General features: G+C 39.4%; 1 protein-coding gene across 1 annotated transcript; it reads left to right on the plus strand.

Annotated features, from left to right (window-relative positions):
* Positions 1-3858: 3858 nt before the first annotated feature.
* On the plus strand, positions 3859-26672 carry lmnb2 (lamin B2). Its single transcript, XM_079592932.1, has 12 exons — positions 3859-4313; positions 5504-5640; positions 9232-9388; positions 9547-9672; positions 13173-13343; positions 13674-13799; positions 16159-16379; positions 19824-20061; positions 22803-22910; positions 22989-23108; positions 23190-23288; positions 24842-26672. The coding sequence occupies exons 1-12, from the start codon at positions 4098-4100 to the stop codon at positions 24881-24883; spliced, it is 1761 nt and encodes a 586-aa protein (XP_079449058.1). The 5' UTR covers positions 3859-4097; the 3' UTR covers positions 24884-26672.
* Positions 26673-26751: the final 79 nt, after the last annotated feature.

Raw genomic sequence — 26751 nt, forward strand, 5'->3', positions numbered from 1 at the left:
ATTTAAATTTACACAACACATTGACTGATAGGCTATATAGTGACACATTAATAAATACATAGATATAAATATATATAGACAGCTAGATTATAGATGGGTACATATCTAGATACATATCTACAGTACATAGATTATAGATACATATCTAGATACATATTCAGATAGATAGATAGATATCAGACCCGGCCATCATCATCACCATCAACACCACCATCAACACCAGTAGAAACACAGGACAGTTTATGGGAACTTTTTGATACTCGTATCCATCAAACCCAGATGATACACAATGCTACAGCTGATGCCACAGTGGAAGTGAAAAAATACATCAACCCAAATGTATTTGTATTTGTACAATGTATTTGCCCAGAACTCATGATCCACTAACTTACTGGAGAGAGAGAGAGCAGGAATCTTTCCTCATTTGTATGTCCTAGCTAAAAAATATATTTGTATGCCAGCAACAAGTGTCCCTTGTGAAAGGATTTTTTCAAAGGCTGGAGAAATTATCTGTAAAAAATGAAGTAGGCAAGTCCTTCCACAGCAGAGAAATGTATATTTTTGAATAAAAATCTCTAAAAAAGTGAGACATTGTGGCTTGATTTATTTTATTAATATTCATTTTGCAGGAGCAAAATAACATTATGCACAGTGATGAGCCTATATAGGCTACAAGCTTCACATACAATAAAATACAATAATAAAAAAACAAAAAAAAAATTTAATGGCTCGTCAAGGTTGTTTCAGATCAACACCTGCAAGTGACCACTAGGTGTCACCGTTGAGACGGGTGTCGGATTGATTCGAAGCCTCGACACAATATGGCACATTTGGTTCAACGGTTTCATTGCTTCACAAAGCCTCGATCTGCCCACCACTACCAAAAATATCTCTCAACGCGCCCTCGTGGACTAGCGCCAAGGGCCCTATAAGTCTTCACTACATGACGTCACCAAAGTGTGGACTCTGAGGAAGTCCACAAGTCCGGAGTCTGCCATTTGGGACAGGGCCTCAATAGACGAGCTACCGCTGGACATGATGATCAGCATCAGCCACGGGGCTGCTGGGACTTGTAGTGAAAACAGGGGAAAGAGTCAATACTGGGGCGAGGGCGCCCTCTGGCTGCCAGAGAAGGGAATCACGGAGTTTCTTCCTGTGACAGATAGTTCCAGCCACTATGGTTCACTCAGTTACCAAAAATTATACCCCACAAAAAAAATAAAAATAATTTGATTGTGTCTTACCCTGAGATGCACAGCTACCGTTCTTTTTACTCCAGTGGAGTTTTCTTTCTGGTCCTAAAAAAAACAATAGTTTGGCTCTTCTCTCTGAGGCCCCATCCACACTACTGCGTTTAGAAACGGAGACCTTTTGCTACGTTTGCACCTCCCGTCCAGACTACAACTACAACCGAAGACCTAAAACGGAGAAGTTTAGAAACGCTCCGACCCCGTTTTGCGTTTTGAATCTCCGGAGGGCGTTTTAGTGAAGACGGTCGAAACCAGAGGGGTTACCAGGATGTCATGTTTGGGGGGGCATTTGGCTTGTTTGGGGGGCAACATAAATAATTGAAAAATTCGGTGCAAAATTATGCTATAGCTACTACACACGATCTGTTTTAGTGCATATTTTTGTGAAACTATAAGAATTTAAATTATGATATGATTAGCAGAGGCAACATAACTTTTTTTAAATATAGTTTTTTTTTTTTTTTTTTGTGGTGCTTGCCATATGCAAATATTATTATTATTTTACCCTTTTTGTGAACTATTGTAGTATTCATGGATTTCATCAGGTCCCTGATACATCAAGTGCCTATCTATCTACAGGATTTGTATTAAAATTTAAATGCAAAAGAAAAGGTATGAGTCTGCTGTTTTTGTCAATTTTAAGTTTTAATTTAAAATGTTTGCGAATCAGGTTTTAATATAAATACATGGTTAGGCATTAAAAAAAAGTTTGGTTCCGGTTGGTTGTCAGTTGAGGTCATGGGTCGGTAGGGATTTTTTTTTTTTCAGTGGCAGCAAGGGATAGGTTGGAAATTATTATTGTGTATTATTACAATGTTGTTGATGATAAATCCAAAGTTATTTTTTTTCCCAAAACGCTATAAATCGATCCATTTTATTTTTTTAAACGCTATAAATCCATATATTTTTTTCCAAAAATGTAGCCTATGGTTTGTCTTTTTTTAAAAGTATTTTGTCTTTTATTTTTCGTGTTCGCATTTATGAGGAAAAAACAATGTTAGACAGTAGTCTGTACCCATTGACTTCCATAGTATATTTTTTTCCTACTATGGAAGTCAATGGGTATTGACTACTGTTTGGTTACCGACATTCTTCAAAATATCTTTCTTTGTGTTCAGCAGAAGAAATAAATTAATACAGGTTTGAAACAACTTGAGGGTGAGTAAATGATGACAGAATTTTTATTTTAAAGTGAACTATCCCTTTAACCAAAAAAAATTACGGACTGCAGCTTTAAAGTCATATACATTCACCATAAACAAGTATAACACACGACACATTACACTGGATTTTTTGTTTGTTTTTGGTGCCACCCCAACACTCTAAAAAATGCTGGGTTGTTTCAACCCAAAGTTGGGTAAAATATGAACAAACCCAGCCATTGGGTTACATTTTCTAATTAAAAATGGTTCGTCCATATCTTACCCAAATTTGGGTAGAAACAACCCAGTATTGGCCTCCTCTGTCCACCCCATTAAAATGTACAATATATCATATTATAATTATTCATAAGTATGCAGTGTCATAACTAAATCTCTGATATTTATAACAAACCAACCCGTTTGAAAATTGGTAGAAAATTTAGCAAGTTATGGTTATTTAAAAAGTACATGCACCATTAAAACACAATGTTACGAGTGAGCGCGCTGACTGTGACAAGATGGCCGCCGTGTGCGGACGTCGACCTCCATTGGCCAGCAGCGCAGACGAGACATCTAGCTCTTTATTATATGATGTCTACAGGATATCTATGGTGCCATAGATATATGGGGGTAAGTTCAACTTTCACTGGCGACGAAAAGAGAAGAGTTCGCGGGAAAAACGAGTGGCGCCATCTATAAGTGAACAAAGGATATTGAAGCTTGTAGTCCGGTGCGTTGATAGATGACATGTTAAATATAAACAGCTGGAGAAATGTTCCTATTTATTAATATATATTTGACCATTTATTTTATTATGTTTGAATTATTTTGTTGTATATTTTTTAGCAACATAGTCCTTTAAATAATAGGGAAAAAAACATCAACATATAGTTACACTAATGTGCTTTAAAAATAACTATATATATATTTTTATATAATATAATTATATATTATTTATTTAAATATATACTATTAAAATAATATCTAATAATATTTCATCCTCGTTTTTCGGAGCTTTTGTTAGATTTCAGACAGACTTTGCAGCTGAGTGGATTTGATATAACAATACACTTCAATGATCATAGAATTGATAAAGATAAGGCATACTTCATACAATTGTTAATATTAATGAGACATTTTCACATTCATAAAATGAAATGGTCCGACACCAAACCTTTTTATTACTTTAAAAATTATTTTACGTTTTATTGTTCTGTTTTGTGTAATTACACAAGTAAAAAGGCAATGAGAGCTTATAACTATTATATAACATTGTATGATGTTGTATAAAGTGGCCCCCTTTTCCTTTTGTCGATTATAATTTTGTTCTTGTTCTCTGGCACAATTATATTTTATTATATTTTTCTTGGAATGAATATGTCTCATTGTATTGTTCTGGTTAATGGCTTTTTTAAATGTAAAATAAAAAAAGACTACAAATCCCATGAGCACTTCGACGGATTTTTGGCGCGGTTTTACGTTAGCCGCGGCCATTTTCTTTTCACACCTCCGTTTCGGAGACAGCCAACCAGCACTCGGACTACAAACACACGGTTTCATTCAAAAAACTCCACAAACAAAAACTTCCAAACGCCCCCGGAAAACCGTTCCGACTACGACTCAGAGGCCGCTGCTCACACACCGGGCCGAAGTGGAACACTAAAAGGAGTGTTTATTCGAGGTAAAGTGGGTCCGTAGCGTGAATATGGCGACCGCAACCCCGAGCCGCGAGTCTGGCCGCGCGTCGGCCGCGCAGACGCCCCTGAGCCCGACGCGGATCTCGCGTCTGCAGGAGAAACAGGAGCTGAGCGCGCTCAACGACCGCCTGGCCGTGTACATCGATCGCGTACGGTCTCTGGAGCTCGAGAACGACCGGCTGCTCGTCAAAGTGTCCGAGAAAGAGGAAGTCACGACCAGAGAGGTGAGAAACCCTTCCTTTGTGCTGATTTTACGAGCGATAAATCTGCCGCTAGCGTCAATTTCACGTGTATGGTGTTGTCATAAATCTTGTTTTTTTGTCTTACGTTTAATATTTTTATGTTGTAAATCAATTTATTTATTTTTTTAGTTAACATCTCATGTGTTTTATGTTGTTCTTGATGTTTAAAACTTACGTTAAAACATTTGAAAAATCGCGCGAGGAAGTCGAGGGTTTTTACACTAACTTATCATCCACGTGCATTGATTTATAATAGCCTTTAGCTTAAACTTAAGCACGTGCACATCTAACGTAATAAAAAAAAATGCGTTGCGTAAAGGCAAAGTGAAATGCGTTCAGGGAGTGGCCGTTAAATTGTGTCCGCATGGTTTCAATTTGTATAATTTGCATTATTTATGCACGTGCCATACTTTTAGTTGTGCGTTTATGTGTTAAAAGCAAATGTTAAACTTTTCCAAGTATGAGTTCAGGTCTGTAAATGTGTGTCCTGGACTCCTGGTGTGTGTTTGGGCGTTTTCCTCAAACTTTTTTTTCTTGGGAGTGGCCAAATGCTCTTTTCAAATTTGAATTGGTCCCCCTCCATCTGCTGCCTTTGTTTTGAATGTTGACCAGATCAAACTGAAGCCCTCATACATCAAAACTGCAGTTTGATATCATGCACGATCCTATAGAAACATTTCTGCCATATTTCCAACTGGATTTACTGACAAATAATGTCTTATAACAGCAGCTTATTGATTTTAAAGGATTAGTTCACCCTAAAATTAACATCCCCTCATAATTTATTCACACCTAAGTTGTTAAACACATGTATATATAACATTTAAACTATATAAAAATATGAAATTAAGCTCTTTAAAGGATGTTTGTAGCCAAAACCGTTTTGGGCTCCCATTAACTTCCATAGTATTGAGGGGAAATTTTTATTTTTGGGTGAACTATCTCTTTAACAATGCAAGAATCCTGAATAGCTTGAATCTTTAATATCACGCATAATCCTATAAAAACATTACGGTGTACACACGCTTTCCAACTTAAACTGAGTTTATTTACTATTGTTTAGCAAATATCTGCTTATGGTTTTAAATGTGAGACTTCTAGCATCCTAAATCCGTTCAGTCGCGCTTTATTAATCTTAATCTGTTGGGTTTCTTGTTGTTTGTGTGCTCTAGGTGTCTGGGATTAAGTCTCTTTACGAGGCCGAGCTCGCCGACGCGCGCCGCGTTCTTGACGAAACCGCCCGCGAGCGAGCCAGACTCCAGATCGATCTGGGAAAAGCCAACTCTGATCTCGAGGAGGTCACCCGCAAGTAAGTGTTGCTCAGAAACCTCTCTTTTAACTCCCTCATCCCCCTCTTTTAATCACCTGTGAGGTCAGAGGTCGTCTTTAAACTTAAGTTGGGCTTATTTAACTCCACTTAAATCCGGGTCCATCTGCTCATTTGGATGAACGAGCAGAAGACGGTCTCCTCCTCATCAGAAACATCCTATCTTGCGTTTGGCAGGGCTCGACATTAAGGCTTGTCCGGGACAAGTGGATTTTTCTGTAGGACAAGTGGAAGTGAAAATTAGTTGTCCCACTGGACAAGTTAAATTTCTAACAAAATAAAATGGCATGTTACCTCACGTTATGTGCCACCATTACGTCTATTTTACAGATTTAATTTTACAGATTTGAAACGAACACTTTTTTCCCCACATTCCGTCGAACCAGCGTCCAACCTCAGATTGGCCAATCAGGAGTCGGTCCAAGTTGAAATTTTTTTACCTGCCTCAAAGCGCCAGGAAAAGCTCCAAAAACAAGTCACCTTACAGTTACACCAACAGCACCATACGAATTAAAACGGGAACGAAAATTTGTAACCAAATGGAAATGAATTGGACTGGGTTATTTATGAAGACGGAGTAATGTTCTGTGGCGTCTGTCGGGGGAAACCCAACCCGGCTGACAAGTGAGTGACGTTAGCTAGCTAGCGTCTGCAGTCGTGTACTGTAAACAAGCATTAACAGCATTTGTATTGGTTAAATGTACAGAGTTAAATATTAGCTAATGTTCAGATGTAAAGTAGCTGCACGGTTTAAAGTATCCCTTGGTAAATCAGCCTCTGCCGGGTAGAAAGTGGCATTTATCAAAAATAAATGATAAAATTATAAATCTTTACTCGGACAAGTGACTTTTGTGCATGGACAAGTGAAACATAAATGTATTTGTCCGAAGGACAAGTGCCTCAAAAAGTTAATGTCAAGCCCTGCGTTTGGTAACCCAATTTTAATTTTATTTTGTATTCATTTTTATTACAATGACATTTCTTAAAGGACAATTCCGGTGAAAAATTAACCTAGAGGTAATTAACACATGGTTACTGAGTCGATCGTTCTCTGGGATGTGTTTTCATGATAATCGAATGTAAAGAGTTTTATCTCTAAAAACTGATTAGCTTATAACGCTAATATATGGGGCATAGAATATAAGTAAAAGTAAATCGCTAGTTAATACCACGAACACGGCTCAGAATAGCCTCACACTAACACGGCCGCATAATGAGGGTCCCTACATGCAAACCGAAGCATTGAGAACTGTGTAAGTGCATCAAGGGCGTAGGTTTGATTATGAGATTGGTGGGGACGTCCCCAGAAGCGGAGGAATCAGGAAATTAATAGCATATTAAGGTTTTTAGTCTATATTGACATTAACAATACGTTAATTCTGTAATGTTATGTAAAGATAACTAATAAAGACAAGGAGGCAGTTTAACAGAGACTTAGTGCAATACTGTCTTGTTCATTGCTTTTTGAGGAAGCCAAACACATGTCTGCATCTTTCATTAAAGGGATATAGTTCACCCAAAAAATGTAAATCATTTACTCGCCCTGTATCAATCCTGTATTCTCTCTTCTGCTGAACACAAAAGATGATATTTTGAAGATTGTCCATAACCATATTGATGAACCCCATTGACTTCCATAGAAGGAGAAAAAATGTCTGTGGAAGTCAATGACTACAATTAACTGTCTGGTTACGACATTCTTCAAAATATCTTCTTTTGTGTTCAGCGGAAGAAGAAACTGGTTTGAAACCACTTGAGAGTGAGTAATGATGACAGCATTTTAACCCTAATAAAATTCTAACCCTTTAACAGAAATTCATTCTTGGCATATTTGTTTCACATCAATACTCTCCAGCAACTGTGTATTCACTCACTCACATACATACTCACTCACATTCACTCACTCACACACACATACTCACTCACTCTCTCTCACACTCACTCACTCTCTCTCTCTCACACTCACTCACTCACTCACACTCACTCACACACTCACTCACTCACTCACTCACTCACTCTCACACACACACACACACACACACACACACACACACACACACACACACACAACCGGACAACAGTGGTTATATACATTACATTTATTACATTTTTGATCGAAATTATTGCTAGGGACAAATCAGTGTCACTGGATATTGGGCGCGTCCGTACTAAATTATACGCCCCTGAAGTGTACAGACGGTTTAATAAGAAGATACTTTATAAAGACAGTACATAACGCATATACAGGCAGGAGCCGACAGGATTATCGGCCAGCTCACTTAGCACGGCGTTCGTGGCTCGACTAGTCGAGACTGTTTTCCAAGATGGCTCCTGCCTTTATATGCGTAATGTACTGTCTGAAGAAGATGAAGAACAGCGATGTTTACATAATATAATTACCTTTTCTACCAAGCTTATCAAAACTTCACTTAATGAAAATCACCACTTATTGTTTCTCCATTTTAATCTCAGTTATTTCTATTATCTGAGTTTTTCAGTTTTACTTCACAGAGGCCGTTTGTTTGCGTGTCGTTAGTTGCTTGGTAACAGACCCGAGAGTTGATTACCGAACTCGATGGATTGGTTTAAGATTTCCTAACTACAGATTGTGTAAGATAGGATAAGAATCCTAAATCAGTGTAAGACTTGCTTCTGTAATACATGTTAAAAATCCTAAATTAACTTTATTACGTAAGACTGAAAGTTTGTGTAACACGCCTCCAGGAGTCTCTGCGGTTCGCGCGTCATCTTTGGTTGATCTGGTTGCTAACGAACGCATGTAAACAGGAAGTGTCTGTTGCTATGTGCCCGATTGCGGGTGCCTGCTCTAAACCACGAGAGACTCGCGTCACGATGCAAACCTACATCTGTCTGGCAGACTTCACTCGTTTTATCTGCACTGTTCAATCTGAGAATCTCTGTAACGATATATGAAGTGTTAGCAAACCTATATGTGATTTATAAATGATTTTATAAATCACTGAAATATGCTTATAGAAATGGTGCCCACATTAATAATATTGTGATTTTGGATTTTAATATTCTGTTCTTAATGTTTGTTTTAATTAAATTGTTAGTAATATTAATGACGACAATACTATTTATGCATTTTACACCATTATTGTTTTATAATTGTAATTATTGTTTTATATTTCTAATATTTTTTGTAATATTGTTTTGTAATATTGTGGCTTTATCTTAGTCATATTTTACGTATTTATATTGTTTTTATTATTGCTCACATTTATATTTATACAAGTTGCGTTTTAGAACTTTGTATTTTTAATTAAATTGGTAACTATTATAATAATAATAAAAGACAACTATTGTTTTAATTTTTTAATAAGATTCTAAAATATTTATTATTATATTCAAGATTTTGTTATTGCTCTTTTCACATTATTACTAATTGTATAAAAAAAAATTATCATTGCGCCCATTCATTTTTATAACTTATCATTGCTTATTTGTTGTTATTTAATATTTGAATGAAGACTGTCAAAGTTTATACACTTTAAATTTGATCTAAAATTGACCCTAATTGATTATTGACCGTGTGAACCTGTTTTCCAGCTACAAGAAGAAGGATGGGGATCTGGCTTCGGCTATGGCTCGGATCAAGGATCTGGAAGCGCAGTTCAACAAGAACGAGGCGTCTCTGAACACGGCGCTCCGCGAGAACGGCTCTCTGTCCGCCGAACTAGCCGACCTGAAGGCTGAGCTAGCCAAAGCAAGTCATGCCAGCTTTACTTACACAGCGCTTTTTATAACACAGATTCAAAGCAGCTTTACAGATATAACAGGAAAATAATGTTTGTTTCTAGAAGAAAATAGTGTTACACCTCAGTCTAACGTGTGTGTGTGTGTGTGTGTGTGTGTGTGTGGCAGGCTGAAGATGCTCACGGTGTGGCTAAGAAACAGCTGGAGAAGGAGACGCTGATGAGGGTGGACCTGGAGAACCGCTGCCAGAGTCTGTCCGAGGACCTGGAGTTCAGGAAGAGCATGTTTGAGGAGGTGAGTGTGTCCATTAGCGATCACCTTCACACACCTGCACAGGTGATCTCGGTGCGGGCGAGAATAGACCAAATGAGTCGGCTCAAAAATCTATTTAAAAAAAAAAACAAGGAAATCGCGCACACTGTCAATACTTGCAAACCAGTATAAACATTTTATTAGCAACGTTTCGGTCTCATGACCTTCATCAGGCATATACAACTATACTATTCAAACTCGATCACATGACCAATCACAGTAAAGATCCATTAATAACCAATTAGGCTCAATGACTGAATGCATAATTGTCAGGAGGTCAGTGTAAAAGCAAACGCATAAACTTCATCTCCAGAGCAACATTAATCTGAGAAAACTATCGGTTGATACACACACACACACACACCTCTTCACTGCAACCCGCCAAAATAAAAGTCTGGTTTACTTTGTGACAGAAATGTATTACAATTGTGCAGTCGAATGCACTTCTCAAAGTCATAATAATAACAAGAAAACATATTTTTGTAAGTAATAATCAGGCAGTGTTGTCACGATACCAAAATTATGACTTCGATACGATACCAGACTGAAATGCCTCGATATCGATACCACGAGAAAAAAACTAAAAATAATTGACAAATATGACAGAACTTAAAATTCATTGTTTTGTAAATAAATAAACTCCATTTATTAAAAAAAAGAGATAAAAATTACATGCCAGTGTGAACGTCCTTACAGAGATAATATATTTTTTTTTACTTCTGAAAATTTGTAAAAAAAAAATAAAAATTAAATATGCATGTTTTTCTTCATTACTAACATTTTAATTTAACCCTTCAATCAGAGTCTAGAAACGCATAAGCAGAACCGTGTGTGCAGGAGGTGCGTGAGAAGCGCGTGTGTGTGGTGCGTGAGACGCGCAGGCGTCACAAGAAGGTGTGGTGGAGGTGTGTTTGAAGCTCTAACAGCTGTGTGTGTGTGGCTCTAACGTGTGTGTGTGCAGGAGGTGCGTGAGATGCGCAGGCATTACGGGAAGTGTGTGTGAAGCTCTAACAGCTGTGTGTGTGTGTGCAGGAGGTGCGTGTGTAGCTCCAACAGTGTGTGTGCAGGAGGTGCGTGAGACGCGCATGCGTCACGGGAAGTGTGCGTGTAGTTCTAACAGCTGTGTGTGTGTGTGTGTGCAGGAGGTGCGTGAGACACGCAGGCGTCACGGGAAGTGTGTGTGTACTTCTAACAGTGTGTGTGTGTGCAGGAGCTGCATGTTTAGCTCCAACAGTGTGTGTGCAGGAGGTGTGTGAGACACGCAGGCGTCACGGGAAGTGTAGTTCTAACAGTGTGTGTGTGTGCATGAGGTGCGTGAGACGCGCAGGCATCACGGGAAGTGTGTGTGAAGCTCTAACAGCTGTGTGTGTGTGTGCGCAGGAGGTGTGTGTGAAGCTCTAACAGCTGTGTGTGTGTGTGCATGAGGTGCGTGAGACGCGTAGGCGTCACGAGAAGCGTGTGGTGGAGTTGTGTGTAGCTCTAACAGTGTGTGTGTATGCAGGAGCTGCATGTTTAGCTCCAACAGTGTGTGTGCAGGAGGTGTGTGAGACACGCAGGCGTCACGGGAAGTGTAGTTCTAACAGTGTGTGTGTGTGCATGAGGTGCGTGAGACGCGCAGGCATCACGGGAAGTGTGTGTGAAGCTCTAACAGCTGTGTGTGTGTGTGTGTGTGTGTGTGTGTGTGTGTGCAGGAGGTGTGTGTGAAGCTCTAACAGCTGTGTGTGTGTGTGCATGAGGTGCGTGAGACGCGCCGGCGCCACGTGAAGCGTGTGGTGGAGTTGTGTGTGTAGTTCTAACAGTGTGTGTGTGCAGGAGGTGCGTGAGACGCGCCAGCGCCACTAAAAGCGTGTGGTGGAGGTGTGTGTGTAGCTCTAACAGTGTGTGTGTGTGTGTGCAGGAGGTGCGTGAGACGCGCCGGCGCCACGAGAAGCGTGTGGTGGAGGTGTGTGTGTAGCTCTAACAGTGTGTGTGTGTGTGTGCAGGAGGTGCGTGAGACGCGCCGGCGTCACGAGAAGCGTGTGGTGGAGGTGTGTGTGTAGCTCTAACAGTGTGTGTGTGTGTGTGTGCAGGAGGTGCGTGAGACGCGCCGGCGCCACGAGAAGCGTGTGGTGGAGGTGTGTGTGTAGCTCTAACAGTGTGTGTGTGTGTGCAGGAGGTGCGTGAGACGCGCCGGCGTCACGAGAAGCGTGTGGTGGAGGTGTGTGTGTAGCTCTAACAGTGTGTGTGTGTGTGCAGGAGGTGCGTGAGACGCGCCGGCGCCACGAGAAGCGTGTGGTGGAGGTGTGTGTGTAGCTCTAACAGTGTGTGTGTGTGTGCAGGAGGTGCGTGAGACGCGCCGGCGCCACGAGAAGCGTGTGGTGGAGGTGTGTGTGTAGCTCTAACAGTGTGTGTGTGTGTGCAGGAGGTGCGTGAGACGCGCCGGCGCCACGAGAAGCGTGTGGTGGAGGTGTGTGTGTAGCTCTAACAGTGTGTGTGTGTGTGTGCAGGAGGTGCGTGAGACGCGCCGGCGCCACGAGAAGCGTGTGGTGGAGGTGTGTGTGTAGCTCTAACAGTGTGTGTGTGTGTGCAGGAGGTGCGTGAGACGCGCCGGCGTCACGAGAAGCGTGTGGTGGAGGTGTGTGTGTAGCTCTAACAGTGTGTGTGTGTGTGCAGGAGGTGCGTGAGACGCGCCGGCGCCACGAGAAGCGTGTGGTGGAGGTGTGTGTGTAGCTCTAACAGTGTGTGTGTGTGTGTGCAGGAGGTGCGTGAGACGCGCCGGCGCCACGAGAAGCGTGTGGTGGAGGTGTGTGTGTAGCTCTAACAGTGTGTGTGTGTGTGCAGGAGGTGCGTGAGACGCACCGGCGTCACGAGAAGCGTGTGGTGGAGTTGTGTGTGTAGCTCTAACAGTGTGTGTGTGTGCAGGAGGTGCGTGAGACGCGCAGGCAACACGAGAAGCGTGTGGTGGAGGTGTGTGTGTAGCTCTAACAGTGTGTGTGTGTGTGTGCAGGAGGTGCGTGAGACGCGCCGGCGCCACGAGAAGCGTGTGGTGGAGGTGTGTGTGTAGCTCTAACAGTGTGTGTGTGTGTGCAGGAGGTGCGTGAGACGCACCGGCGTCACGAGAAGCGTGTGGTGGAGTTGTGTGTGTAGCTCTAACAGTGTGTGTGTGTGCAGGAGGTGCGTGAGACGCGCCGGCGCCACGAGAAGCGTGTGGTGGAGGTGTGTGTGTAGCTCTAACAGTGTGTGTGTGTGTGCAGGAGGTGCGTGAGACGCGCCGGCGCCACGAGAAGCGTGTGGTGGAGGTGTGTGTGTAGCTCTAACAGTGTGTGTGTGTGTGCAGGAGGTGCGTGAGACGCGCCGGCGCCACGAGAAGCGTGTGGTGGAGGTGTGTGTGTAGCTCTAACAGTGTGTGTGTGTGTGCAGGAGGTGCGTGAGACGCGCCGGCGCCACGAGAAGCGTGTGGTGGAGGTGTGTGTAGCTCTAACAGTGTGTGTGTGTGTGTGCAGGAGGTGCGTGAGACGCGCCGGCGCCACGAGAAGCGTGTGGTGGAGGTGGACTCGGGCATGCAGCAGGACTACGAGTACAAGCTGACGCAGGCGCTGCAGGATCTGCGCAGGCAACATGAGCAGCAGGTGCAGATCTACAAGGAGGAGCTGCAGAACACCTACATAGCCAAGGTCAGACACACCACATCACACACTCAGGGTTCCCACGGGGCCTTGAACTCCTTAAGTTTAAGAAATCTGAAAAAAAAAGTTTATTTTATATTTAAAATAAACACGCACAAATACAGGTCCTTGAAAGTCCTTGAATTTATTGTGTGCAAGGAAAAAATTCCACATTATTCCCTCCGGTCCGCTAATGTGTTATTTCGTAACATGTAGAGCGATTGTATATTTTGCATCATGTATATGTATGTGACGAATGATAAAGAACCTTGACCCCAGTCAACTCCACAGCGTTTGTGAACGTAATTTGCTCTCTGACTGAGTCCTCTCTCTCTGCAGCTGGATAATGCCAAGGTGTCGTCGGACATGAACGATAAAGCGGTTCTCACGGCGCGCGAGGAGCTTCAGGAGGCCCATGTGCGCATCGAGGGCCTGAGCTATCAGCTCAACGCCCTGCAGAAACAGGTACAGAAACACTGGGGTCTTATTTTATCTTGATGGATATAAAAATATAAATTATAATATTATATTATACATAAGTCATTGCTCTTATTTTTATATTATTATAAAATAATATTATTATTTTATTATATTATTATTATTATTTTTATATAATTGTATTATTATTATATAACATTTATATTTCTCGCATTTACATTTGTCTAATCTACATTTTATAACCTGTTTTTTAATATATTTTTAATTACAATGTTAATTATAATAATACTGACAACTATTATTTATATTGTTTAAAAAAAAGTATACTATATAGTATTATATTGCTGCTAATATTGCAGATACAGGTCCTTGTTACTGTACTTGAATAAGTTTACTGTAAAAATACAGTAGTAACATTAAGTTTACCAGGACAAAATGTATATATTCATTTAAGAAATGTTCTTTTTTCTTTTTTTTTTTGTAATACTGACATCCACCTTAACGCAGGTGGTATTAAAGTCAAGTGTGAATCAAAGTTCATCACAAGTAGCTTTTCAGACAAACTGAGGTAAATGGTAAATGCTAAGATAGTGTCATTGTGACACGCATGATAATAAAATAATGCAATAACATTCATTTAACAACATATGTATGTCACAACTGATAACAAAAAAACTAATTTAGATTAGACATCATATAGACATCATATTCTGTGGGTGTCAAATTACGGTTTTGCACTGTAAATTTTCAGATGACTTGTTTTTCACATCCAAAAACTGTACAAGTGTTCAACTGTAAAAGCACATTATTATCCCATTATATTTATTATTTTTCACCGTAAAGAGTACAAGCGAGCTTGCCGTTTGTCAATTAATAGGTTTTAATGTTGTGTTTTTTGCCAATAAAATATATTTGTGCTATTTACGTAATTTTATGACCGAATAGTAATTTTTAATGTCATCATTATCGGCCCGATATATTAAACATATTAAAGCTGATAAATAATGTATTTCCTTCAGTTGAGACACTTCAGATGCGCACTGTGATGGTTTTGAATGGATTGAAATATGATTGGAATCACTTAAAAAAATAAAATAGTTAAGTGCAAATCTTTTATATCTGCTACATAAAATTATAATGAGAACATCATTATAATTGCGTGTTTGGGACATGGATTTTAAAGGTGAGACTTTGTTTTTGTAATCAGGCTCTTAAAAATTATATAAAAATTTGGATTTAGATTTATGGGCCAATATAGAGTTATCGGCTTTCAAATATAAGGAATTTTCGATTATCGGCTTTCAAATATAAGGAGTTATCGGCCAAAATGTTCATATCCCTGCATCCCAAATCTACATTGCCGTATGTACTTTGGTTGGTAGGATTTGTCCAATTTTATTTCCATGATAACCCAAAAAACTGGCCTTTAAGTAGAAACGTTTGTTCTGTTTGAGTCTTGTGTTAGTATTAGAAGATTGGAATCACGGTTAACTGCAACATGCAGCGCAAGTCTGTCATATAAGCGACAAAATTATAATGAGAAAATTATAATTGTCTTTGGGACGTGGATTTTAATGGTGAGACTTTTGTTTTTATAATCAGGCTCTCAAAAATTATATAAAATTGAATTTAGATTTATCGGCCAATATAAAGAGTTATCGGCTTTGAAATATAAAAAATTATCGGTTATCGGCTTTGATATATAAAGAATTATCGGCTTTCAAATATAAAAGTTATCGGCTTTGATGTATAAAGAATTATCAGTTATCGGCTTTGAAATATAAAGAATTTTCGGCTTTCAAATATAAAGAATTATCGGTTATCGGCTTTCAAATATAAATAGTTATCGGTTATCGGCTTTCAAATATAAAGTATTATCGGTTATCGGCTTTCAAATATAAAGAATTATCGGTTATCGGCTTTCAAATATAAAGTATTTTCGGTTATCGGCTTTCAAATATAAATAATGATCGGTTATCGGCTTTCAAATATAAAGTATTATCGGTTATCGGCTTTCAAATGTAAATAATTATCGGTTATCGGCTTTCAAATATAAAGTGTTATCGGTTATCCGCTTTCAAATATAAAGAATTATCGGTTATCCACTTTCAAATATAAAGTATTATCGGTTATCGGCTTTCAAATGTAAATAATTATCGGTTATCGGCTTTCAAATATAAGGAGTTATCGGTATCGGCCAAAATGTTCATATCCCTGCCTCCCAAATCTACGTTGCCGTATGTACTTTGGCTGGTAGAATTTGGCAAATTTTAAGTAGAAACTTTTGTTCTCTTTGGGTCCTTGTGTAGTAATAGAAAAAAAACTTTGTTATTCAGCCTCAGAGATGTTATCCGTCATTCACGACGTGTTTTCTTCCCCCCCGCAGGCGTCCGCCGCCGAGGAGCGCATCCGCGAGCTGGAGGAGATGCTGTCCAGCGACAGGGACAAGTACCGGCGACAGCTGGACTCCAAGGAGCGCGAGATGGCCGAGATGAGGGAGATGATGCAGCAGCAGCTCAACGAGTACCAGGAGCTGCTGGACGTCAAGCTGGCCCTGGACATGGAGATCAACGCCTATCGGAAACTGCTGGAGGGCGAGGAGGACAGGTGAGCGAACACACTTCAACAAAGTTTTAAGTTTGGCGAGTTGAGCAAGTTTTTTTTGTTTTTCCCAAGAAAGCAAAACTTGTCATTTTGCTTCTCAAGTAAATGCTTCTTCGTTTAAGAATTCTTAGATCTTTTTAACAGGGTTCGTGCAAGATTCTTAAAGGAGAACTCCGGGCAATTTTTAAGTTAATCTTGATCGTTATTCCTTTGTGAGTTCTGTCTATAGAAAAAAAAACGAACCGGATTGGTGCTTGCAACACGGAGCTGCTACCGCTAATGCTCAGAGCTCACTCAGCTAACGGCAGTTATGGGGCATATTCATAAAGAGTGTTTTTGTGCCTCTTAACAGACACAAAATGCAGTTAAAATGTCTGTCCAACATGAACAGGGTCCTTACATGACAACAAGATGCGTTTAGCAACTTAGCCATTGCTTAAATTCACCTAAATAGTGTTTTAGAGACGGCTAGCTGTAGTCTCGCGCTGAAGTCCCGTGGGAACTCGCGTTGTAGCCGCTTGTGTGTGTGAAGAGTGTGAGGCTAGTTCTTCGTCTGTATACTCGGGTTTGAATAAATAAGGACGACCATCAAACTCAAAAGCCTCTTCCATGTGTTCAAAATCTTTTATATTTTATATCTTTTATATCTCCATAGTTACGTTACGAACCATTTCTTCTTCATTTGTGAGCAACTCCGATCATCACTCTTCTCACACACACAACGCTTCGATCATCACTCTTCACACACACACGACACTCCGATCATCACTCTTCACACACACGACGGTCCTCCACCTGCACGCTTCTATTTACCTTTTCCGGCTACAACGGGACTTCAGCGCGAGACTACAGCCAGCTGTCTAAAACACTATTTAGGTGAATTTAAGCAATGGCTAAGTTGCTAAACGCATCTTGTTGTCATGTAAGGACCCTGTTAATGTTGGAAAGACATTTTAATTGCATTTTGTGTCTGTTAAGAGGCACAAAAACACTTTATGACTATGCCCCATAACTGCCGCTTTAGCTGAGTGAGCTCTGAGCATTAGCGGTAGCAGCTCCGTGTTGCAAGCACCAATCCGGTTCAGGTTTTTTTTCTATAGACAGAACTCACAAAGGTATAACGATCAAGATTCACTTAAAAATTGCCCAGAGTTCTCCTTTAAAGTGCTTGAATTTTACTTTTTAAAATGTTAAGTCCTGGAAAAACACTGAAAAGGGTACTTGAATTATTTAAGACAATATATGTGAAAGTAGTGTTTAATTTTATCGTTAGAACAATATTTTCACGTAAAGTTAAAGCTGTAGCCCGTCTGATAAAGACATTTCAAATGGCTATGAACGTGATATTGCTCATATAAATAGCCAAGTATATAATACAGCTTTCATTCTTCAGGTCAATCATATATTATTGAGGGGAAAATTGCATGTGCTGTTTTATTGTTTTATTGGTTTATTTTTATAGCTTTAAAGATCTTGTTTGATAAGTGAGATCTCTGATTGTAGTCCTTGAAAAGCAAAAAAATAAGTGTTTAAAGTCCTGGAATTTAACTTTACAGTGTCCAAACCCAGTGTTAATGGAAAACGAGACACAAATACTAGGCAAGAAGGCATTTTGAAACGCGACTGACATGTGTTGCTAGGCAGACAAGCTTGTGTCTGAAAACGCCATCTAAGTAAGAAGCTCACTCAGTTTTGTGATTAATTTAGCTTGATAATGTGCACAAACTGGCTGTTCTTGAGTATTTTGCACTGGTTTCTCGCTGCTGATGTCCTTCTGGCAGTTGATTATTATCGTCGCTCGTCTGCGGCCCAGAACATGTTCAGGAACGCTCCACTTCACATTTTTGCGCTTCATACTTGGCATACTTGAGGGGCTGGAATGAGTAAGGTAGGTTGTAAAATGTCACGCCGGAATGATAATTGTTTCCCGCTAATGCGTGAGCGATTCGATGGAGCGAGTTATGAAATAATACGTTGGAGAGCTCCTTTAGCTCGAGGACGAGGAGACCAGAAGGCAGCTAGACCCTCTCGAAGAGTGAGAAGAGGCTCAGTTGAGATATTTGGAGGACAGATGATAGGAAGGAAAGGTAAGCGCAGTCGCATGAACACTGTTCTCATGGTGCGGTTGCCCATTCATCGTTCTTATGGTCCGTTCGCACCGAGAACAATAACTATAATATAGTTTTAATAATTCTGTGAGGGTGAGAAACTCCACACTACAACTATATCACGGATGAATGATATTGTTGGAATCTCTTTCAAAAAAAAAATTCCGGCTGACTAATGATAAATGCCATTGACGGCTAATCAGATTCCATCTAACTTTAAAGTGCACCTTTTACGCCCCTTTTACAGTTCTACTAGAACAGGTTTTCCTGCTTGAATGTTAATTATTCTCCTCATATTCTCCATTGTTGCGGCTCCTATCTCCCCAGTCTGTCAGTAACGCTCTGTTTACTTCCTGTCTCTATGAAGCCCCTCCTTCTGAAAAGCACACTGTGCTCTGATTGGTCGGCTGGAGCAGTGTGCTGAGATTGGTCGAGCGCTTCGAGTGTGTTTGGGAAATGTCCCGCCCCTTACCATAACCACCTGTTTAACACACTACTAACTAACTCAACGAGGCCCCGCCCCTTTATTCTGCGTATTAATTATTATAATGAGGAATATTGTGATGTGTTCGTTCCCGGAAGTAACTCGAGACTACAATGGAGGCATTTCAGGAGTTCAGAAACACTGATATAGAGGAGAACTGGAGCTTTTCAGGCTCAAACGGCAACATTACACACTAAACACAGATGAAGATGCGAAAGTGTGATATGTGCTCTTTAAAGTAGCATTTAATCAGGGTGCTTAAAGTGCTTAAATTTGACTATTGAAATTTAAGTTCTGGAAAACCCTTGAAAATAAAGCCCAATATATATGAAATGAATGTTAAAGACAATATTTTCATGCAAAATTTAAGTCTGATAAAGATATAAAGACGTTTCACATGACTATGAGCGTGATATTACTCATAAATATCCAAGTATATGACAGTTTTACTGGTCAATTGATTTTTCTCCAAGAATATATAGTTTAAATAAGGAAATCAATATTTTTGTCATAGTTTCCTTTCAATGGTTAATGTTGCCAGTGTCATTGCATCTGCTGCACTTTATTTGAACCATTTTGTATTAGTATATTTTCATTTATGTATTTACTACTGGTATATATAATAAAGATTTTTGATAAGTGAGATCTCTGATTATAGTCCTTGAATCCCAAAAAAGTAGTGCTTAAAGTCCTGAAGGTTCATTTTACAGTATCTGTAGGCAACAAAACGGCAGCTTCTGATAATAACCAGAATATCCTCGTTGTTGGTGTGAACGGGCCTCATGTTTTGTGTTCTCATACCCGTGTTCCTGTTGATTTGTGATGCGTAATCTGCCTGTGTCCCGTCTCCTCCAGGCTGAAGCTGTCGCCCAGCCCGTCCTCCCGGGTCACGGTGACCCGCACCTCCGCCAGCAGCACTTCTGCGTCTTCACGAAGCTCTCGTTCCAAGAGGAAGCGTGTGGAGCTGGAGGAGGAGTCCATCGCTGGCCCGAAGGTCCAGGTCAGCCAGGAGGCCGAAGCCACGGGGAGCGTCAGTGTCGAGGAGATCGACCTCGAGGGCAAATCCGTGACCCTCAGGAACAACTCCGACAAGGTACTCATCTAGTCATTGCACTTCACGTTTTAAAGGGGTCATCGGATGCCCATTTTACACAAGTGTGTGTGATTCTTTAGGGTCTTCATGTAAAGTTTGTAACATAAAATTCCTCAATGGTTGTGTAAAACCTCCTCAAAAACAGCTCTGTCCACAGCGCCCCGTTTCGGTGCATGTCTCTTTAAATGATAATGAGCTAAAAAGTTAACTTAATTATAGAAAAAAAATGTTTATGAAAAATACACAAGTACTACTTGCAATTTTTAAATGAAATGTATATTTCCCAAAACATGTTTTCCAAATCAAAGCCGTAAATCTTTCAGTAAGATTTTGTTAGTGTGCGGTACCAAACGCTTCCACTAGATTCTTTTCCCAATCTTTTTTAATGAGCTCGTATTTGAACCTGAACAATACGTGGGGTTTTTCATGAACATTTTAACCTTTTTGAATCTTGTGTTCACATAGCAAGTGCCAAAACCTTTTCCAAGTTATGTACCATTCTGATGAAGTGGGGGAAAAGAAGAAAGAAAAATGTAAAGTTTTGTCAAAAATAACTGATGGGCACCAAAAGGGTTAAATGTTTATTTTACACTTTCTCTATTTGCGTCGGTAGGTTTCAATTACCACCACTATTTGATTTTTTTTTTTTACTATTTTTTTTTTTAAGGCCGTTCTCTATACAGGGTTTCCGCGGAGTCATAAAATGTCATAAATTTAATAATAAGAATTTTAGGCCATAAAAAGTCATAAAAACGTCCGGATTTTCCATACAAGGTCATAAATTACATTTAGCCACGTCTTAAATTGATATGCTCGTTCATTCATTGGTTCTACCATTGCATTTCCCCCCCGAAAATGCGCTGGCGGCATAATGTTAAATGCGGCAAAAGCGGAACGAAAAAACTCATTTGAACCGCGCGCCACACGGACCGTTTATCCGCTCGGCTCAAAGTCCAAACAGCAGCGCAGCGCGAGCTCACTAGAGCAGACGCGTTTACTCTGATCGGTCTCGGTCACTAGATCCAGTGAGAAGCGCTTGAATTCAGCGAGGAACACAAATGTCTCAGTGATTTAAACCGGTTTAAAGGCAGATGAAGCGGCGCTGACGAACAGGAGAAACACTGCGCAACGATACAGTCAGAAGCTTTTCCGGCGACACATTCCCATAATTTACCACGGATTTACTATAATGTTAGCCTATTAGTATTAACTGCACCATGTGGGATATACATATTGAATTGTATTATATTATTATTGTAGACAATGTATTAAAGGACTAATGGAATATAATTACAGTATTTAATAATATGTTTAGGCAACTGTTTTTCATACATTTCATGAAGATATCAAAGTCAACACAAACCTGTTTCAAGACTTGACCCCCATTAGCACATGCAGAAACTAAGAAATTAGTTTTCCAATAAAGATATTTATAAATATATATATTATAAATATTTATTTAAGGACCTAATGTCAAATGTTTGAATGTTCTACCTTAGATTTGTGAAATGTTCCCCTGTTTGGCAAGTGTTTGTCATGATATGTTCTGACAATAAAGAGTACCGGTAGTCTAAAACGACAATTAACGCTCTACAACTTTCACTTAGGAGCAAAAATATGCCTTTAAACTATCAGAAATAAAGATTTGACATTTATCGTGATAATTATCTATATCGACTAATATAAAAGTTATTTTTCGTAATTCGTGTAGGTCATAAATTTAAATCATAATGGTCATAAAAAGGTCATAAAAAGTCTTAAATTTGACTGACTTAAATTTGACCGTATCTATATTCTGAAGGTTTTTACTAAGGGGTTTGTTCATATATTATTAGCATGGTTTTATGCAATCTTTATTTTTTTTATTTATGGAGTGAATAAAAGACGAATCCAAAATCTCCTTTCACTGAAACGAGAAGTTTGAGTCTGGCTTTATGGATATATCAATACCTCATTTGCATATCTAAACAACATTTTAAAAAAACTTGTCATACAAAACATGTACTTTTTTCACATTCATTATTTATCGTGTTCACCTGTGGTCTCTTGCTTTAAAAAAAGCAAAAAAAAAATGTTTTAGAAACATCTCTAAAATTCGTAAAATGTCAAAAAAGGATCTGGAAATGATAATTCACGCTTTTATATCAACAAGACTCGACTACTGCAACTCTGTTTATACCTGTATTAATAAGTCTGCTCTGAACAAATTGCAAATTGTTCAGAATTCTGCTGCTAGACGTTTAACAGGTGCCCCTCGAAGGTCTCGTATCACTCCAGTCTTGTCGGCTCTCTATTGGCTCCCTGTAAACTTCAGGATTGATTTTAAAATTTTAGTGCTCACTTTCAGAGCCTTAAATGGTCAGGCCCCACAGCTCATCCTGGACCTTTTGAAGCCCTATTCCTCTGGCCGCACTTTTTGGTCCTCTGGCCAGAACCGGCTTGCAGTCCCTAAGACTCGTTATAAGACCCGAGGGGATCTGTCTTTACAGTCTGTTGCTCCCAGAATGTGGAACGCCCTGCCCTTGTCCATGCGTCAGGCAGACTCTGTTGTCTCTTTTAAAAAGGATCTGAAAACATGTTTGTTTATGAAGGCTTTTGTTTGATGGGTTTTCACTAGTGTCACTTTAATTTTACATATGTATATTATTGTTTGTTTTATCTATTCTCTTGTACAGCACTTTGTGATTTTATCTGTGAAAAGTGCTTTATAAATAAATTTTACTTACTTATCCCAAATTTAGGATCAATCTCTGGGAAGCTGGCGACTAAAGAGACAAATTGGCGATGAAGAGGAAATCACCTACAAATTCAGCCCTAAGTTTGTCCTGAAGGCCGGTCAGACGGTAACGGTAAGCCAATTGGACCGCATCTCATTTTTGCTCCAACTCAGGATGTTTTCTAGATGTTAATTGTGTTTCTGTGTAAAGGTGTGGAGCGCCGGCGCCGGCGTGTCCCATAGTCCTCCTTCAGACCTGCTGTGGAAGAGCCAGAGCTCCTGGGGAACCGGAGAGAGCATCCTCACCTCATTGGTCAACTCAAGCGGAGAGGTACGAGGAGCACCAGTGTGGTTCGGCCTTTGCTCTGTTACTGTGTGAATGCGATAACGAAACTTGAACTTTTACTTGCAGGAAGTGGCAAAGCGAACCGTCACGAAAAGCGTGCTGGAAATGGAGAACGGTGATGATGAGGAAGAAGACTTTGGAGATGAAGATCTTTTCCATCAGCAGGTAATCGTCAGAAACTATCAACAGAAACAAGTTTTTTTTTAACTTTAGGCGAAGTATTTAAAATAAAGTTCGCCTAGTATGTTGAGTACCATATGTGATAGGCTTATATAATGAGAATATGGAGGGAAGAAAAAACAATTTTATTCAGAGACTCAAACTGAGCAAAAACATGCAAATTAGTGCTGATAAATATTTGACCAAACAGTAAGATGAAATTCTGATGCTTTTAATGTAAATCAATGAGAACAATACAGTGGATGCTTGCATGAAATGCATATACATATCTAGATCTACCAATAATGTCTTGGTGAGATTTAAATGCTTAGTTTGATCACAGCTGTTTGTGGTCTTGTAGTCGATCATTTTTAATCACCAAATTCCTTGAAAAAATGACTTAAAATATCTTGAATGTAACTCGACACACTTGCCTTATTTAGTATGCGTGGTTCTATTAATATGCAAATGAGCCCCGCCTCCACTCACTCACTCAGAGATCCACTGGTTGACGATCACACGTTGATCTGATTGGTTACAAGGTAGTGTGTGACGTCAGAAACACCAGCGATTTCAAACCGTGTTTTTGAGACTGTCTTTGGTTCACTGCAGTTTTAAGCAGAAAATACTCAGCAATGCTGTCCACTTATGAACTTACACATGGATTGTCTTAAAGCGGATTAATAACACCATATAGACACATAAACTACATTAAAAACTGGATTTTTCACCACAGGGGGACTTTAAAACATAATACAGGGTGTCCGCGGGGTCTTAAAAAGTATTAAAAGTTGATAAATCCATTTTGGGAAAATTAAGGCCCTTAAAAGGTATTAAAAAGTCTTAATCACGATTTTATGAGGTATTAAATTTTGTTCAAGCTTTGTCCAAAGAGTTTGACTCCAAAAAGTATGCATGAATATATTTATTTTCCTCCCCATTACTAATAAAAAACAACGGCGTAGTCGGTCAGTGAGATCAGATCGCCGCATTCAGGTGATGTCACGTATTTTGCGAAACGCGCGATTAGGTGCGTTAAATAAAAAAACTAAAACTATTAGGTGATGTGTCGTCGTCCTCTACATCGCACAAACTACAACTGTTTATTAAGTGAAAGGTTTGTTGCTGATTAGAACTTGAAGTGGCGATGAGGTCTTAAAATATTTTGAGAAGGTGTTCAAAAAGTCTTAAAAAGGTATTGAAATTAACTTCAGGATTCCTGCATATACCCTGTAATGTAATACAAACCTTCCTTAAAAGCCTCATGATCATATTTGATGCTTATGATTTTTCTAAAAAATTATTAATGATAATCAAATAAAGCGAAGCTACTTCAATCCAACAACATCAAAGTTATTACATTCACTTGATAAAAATCTGATTTGACAGCATGAAGAACGTTTGCACAATTACACACAGACTTGTACTTGACGAGTCTAAACCATCCATCAGTGTTTTTCAGCAAAGTTTTGATCATTTATAGGCCTTAGAAACTAGTTTCTAATATGATTCGGTATATTTAATATAATAACTCTTGCTGAATTTGCTCTTATTTCCAGGGCGACCCAAAGACCCGATCCAGAGAGTGTGCCGTCATGTGATGCAGCACCTTTAGTATTTTCCTTCCCACGATTCAGTCTTTTTTGTAGAGCCACTACTTTTTGTATTCTTCGATCATGAGTTCATAACCCCCCCCAACCCCCAATCCTTTATTTCTGCGGACCTCATTTATAAAGCCAGTCAATCTTGAGCAAAACACCACGGCTGATCATCGGGGGGAACGAGTGTTGGTGTGCGCCGGTGACTAAGGAATCTGCATGTTCATGTCTATGAATCATGTGTTCTCGTCACTTATGAATGGGGTTATTATTATTATTATTATGACGACGGTGAGCTCATGTTCTGTAGTGCACTATAGCCGTAACTGACAGCTGTCAATCTTGTTTTTAGTTTTTTTTTGCTTCGCCAACCAGACAAACAGGGTGGAAACCAAATCAAATTGCTTCTAAATGATTAATCCCACCATTTATCTTCATATATCTTATTGTTATGTGTTTTGATTCGTGCTTTACATAGTATTATGTATGTTTAAATCATTTTTCAAGCCCATAAACTAGGCGAAGTTCACGCGAGCGAATGTTATATAGTGGGCGCTGACAGAACGTGTTCAAAACATTTCTGCAGTTCATGTGAATGTAGTGTTGCATTGATCATGTGATCAGTGTTTTAAATTGACTTTTTTCATTTAAAAAAACGCAGATTCACCAAAGAAATGGACGACGAATGAAACCAATTTGACTTGGTCATATTTGCCTTGTTTCTCGCTTGCTTTGCTCACGTCTCGAGACGCTCCAGATAAACTGAAACCCTTGTGATAAAAATCTGCATCCACCCTGTCGGTTCTGTCGCGTTTTTAAAGTTTTATTAAACTTTCGTTTTAATTCAAATGTTTCTCGGACAATTATGCATGCAGCGAATATTTTTATATGAATCAACGAACGGATCCGAGTGTTAGGGTACATTTTGCGGACAGCCGTTTTTGATTTTTAGCTATAATCGTATATTTTTGATAGGTTTGCCCTCAGGATTTTTAAAACCCTAGTGCACAAGGAATCTTTACATGCATTTAAAATATTAGGATTACATGTCTTGTGAATATATTCAGTGCAGTGTGTACAAAAAAAAAAAGAATTGACTTGGGAAACATTTTTACGATTTCTTTCTTTTTAAGGTTGTTTTAATGGGGGTATCGTAATCTTCGTGTTTACTTTCTAGGGTTCTTCGAAAGGTTCTGTGAGAACGAATTGCCTCAAGTAGGACAGATTTGTGTCAAAATTAAGTGAAATTGAGCTCAAGTAAAGTTGTATTTGTGTACATTTGTTACTTGGCCTCTGAGCTAATAAAATCGTATCTTCTTGTTTAGTTTTTTACTTCATGTGCCGTGAATGGGAACTGTTTTCCCAGCCAAACACTCCACATCTGTGAATTTATAATCTAGCTTCTGTTAGTTACAAACACTGTTTTCATAAGGAAAGTCATTTCCTTGTTCTTTTTCAGGTTTTATTAGACAGGGCTGTGACTAATGTAGCGGATACAATGTGCTTTGGTGTGTATTTGATACAAAATTGTCAATCTGTCATTGTAACGATCTACTGTAGAGTAAAAAAAATAATAATGCTATTTGAACTGCCATCAAAGTACAGAAATGTGAGTAGAAATTGAGCCATAAATTGTGAACTATGAATCAGATTTGTGACGGGGTAAAGATTCTTCATTGTACGAGGACTTTTGAAGGGCTATGAGAGGAAGGCGCATGCCAAAAGTGTCTCATTAATTGTGGTTTTGATTTCTTTTTTTGTATGCATTATCCAATAAATGTTTTACATATTACGTTGTGCCATTGTGGGTCTGTTCGTTAATACAAATCCTGGGTCTGCTTTAGAGATGCACTGATAAATCGGCCAGTACG

This window comes from Phoxinus phoxinus (genome assembly GCF_949152265.1).
Source record: "Phoxinus phoxinus genome assembly, chromosome: 20".
NCBI lineage: Eukaryota > Metazoa > Chordata > Actinopteri > Cypriniformes > Leuciscidae > Phoxinus > Phoxinus phoxinus.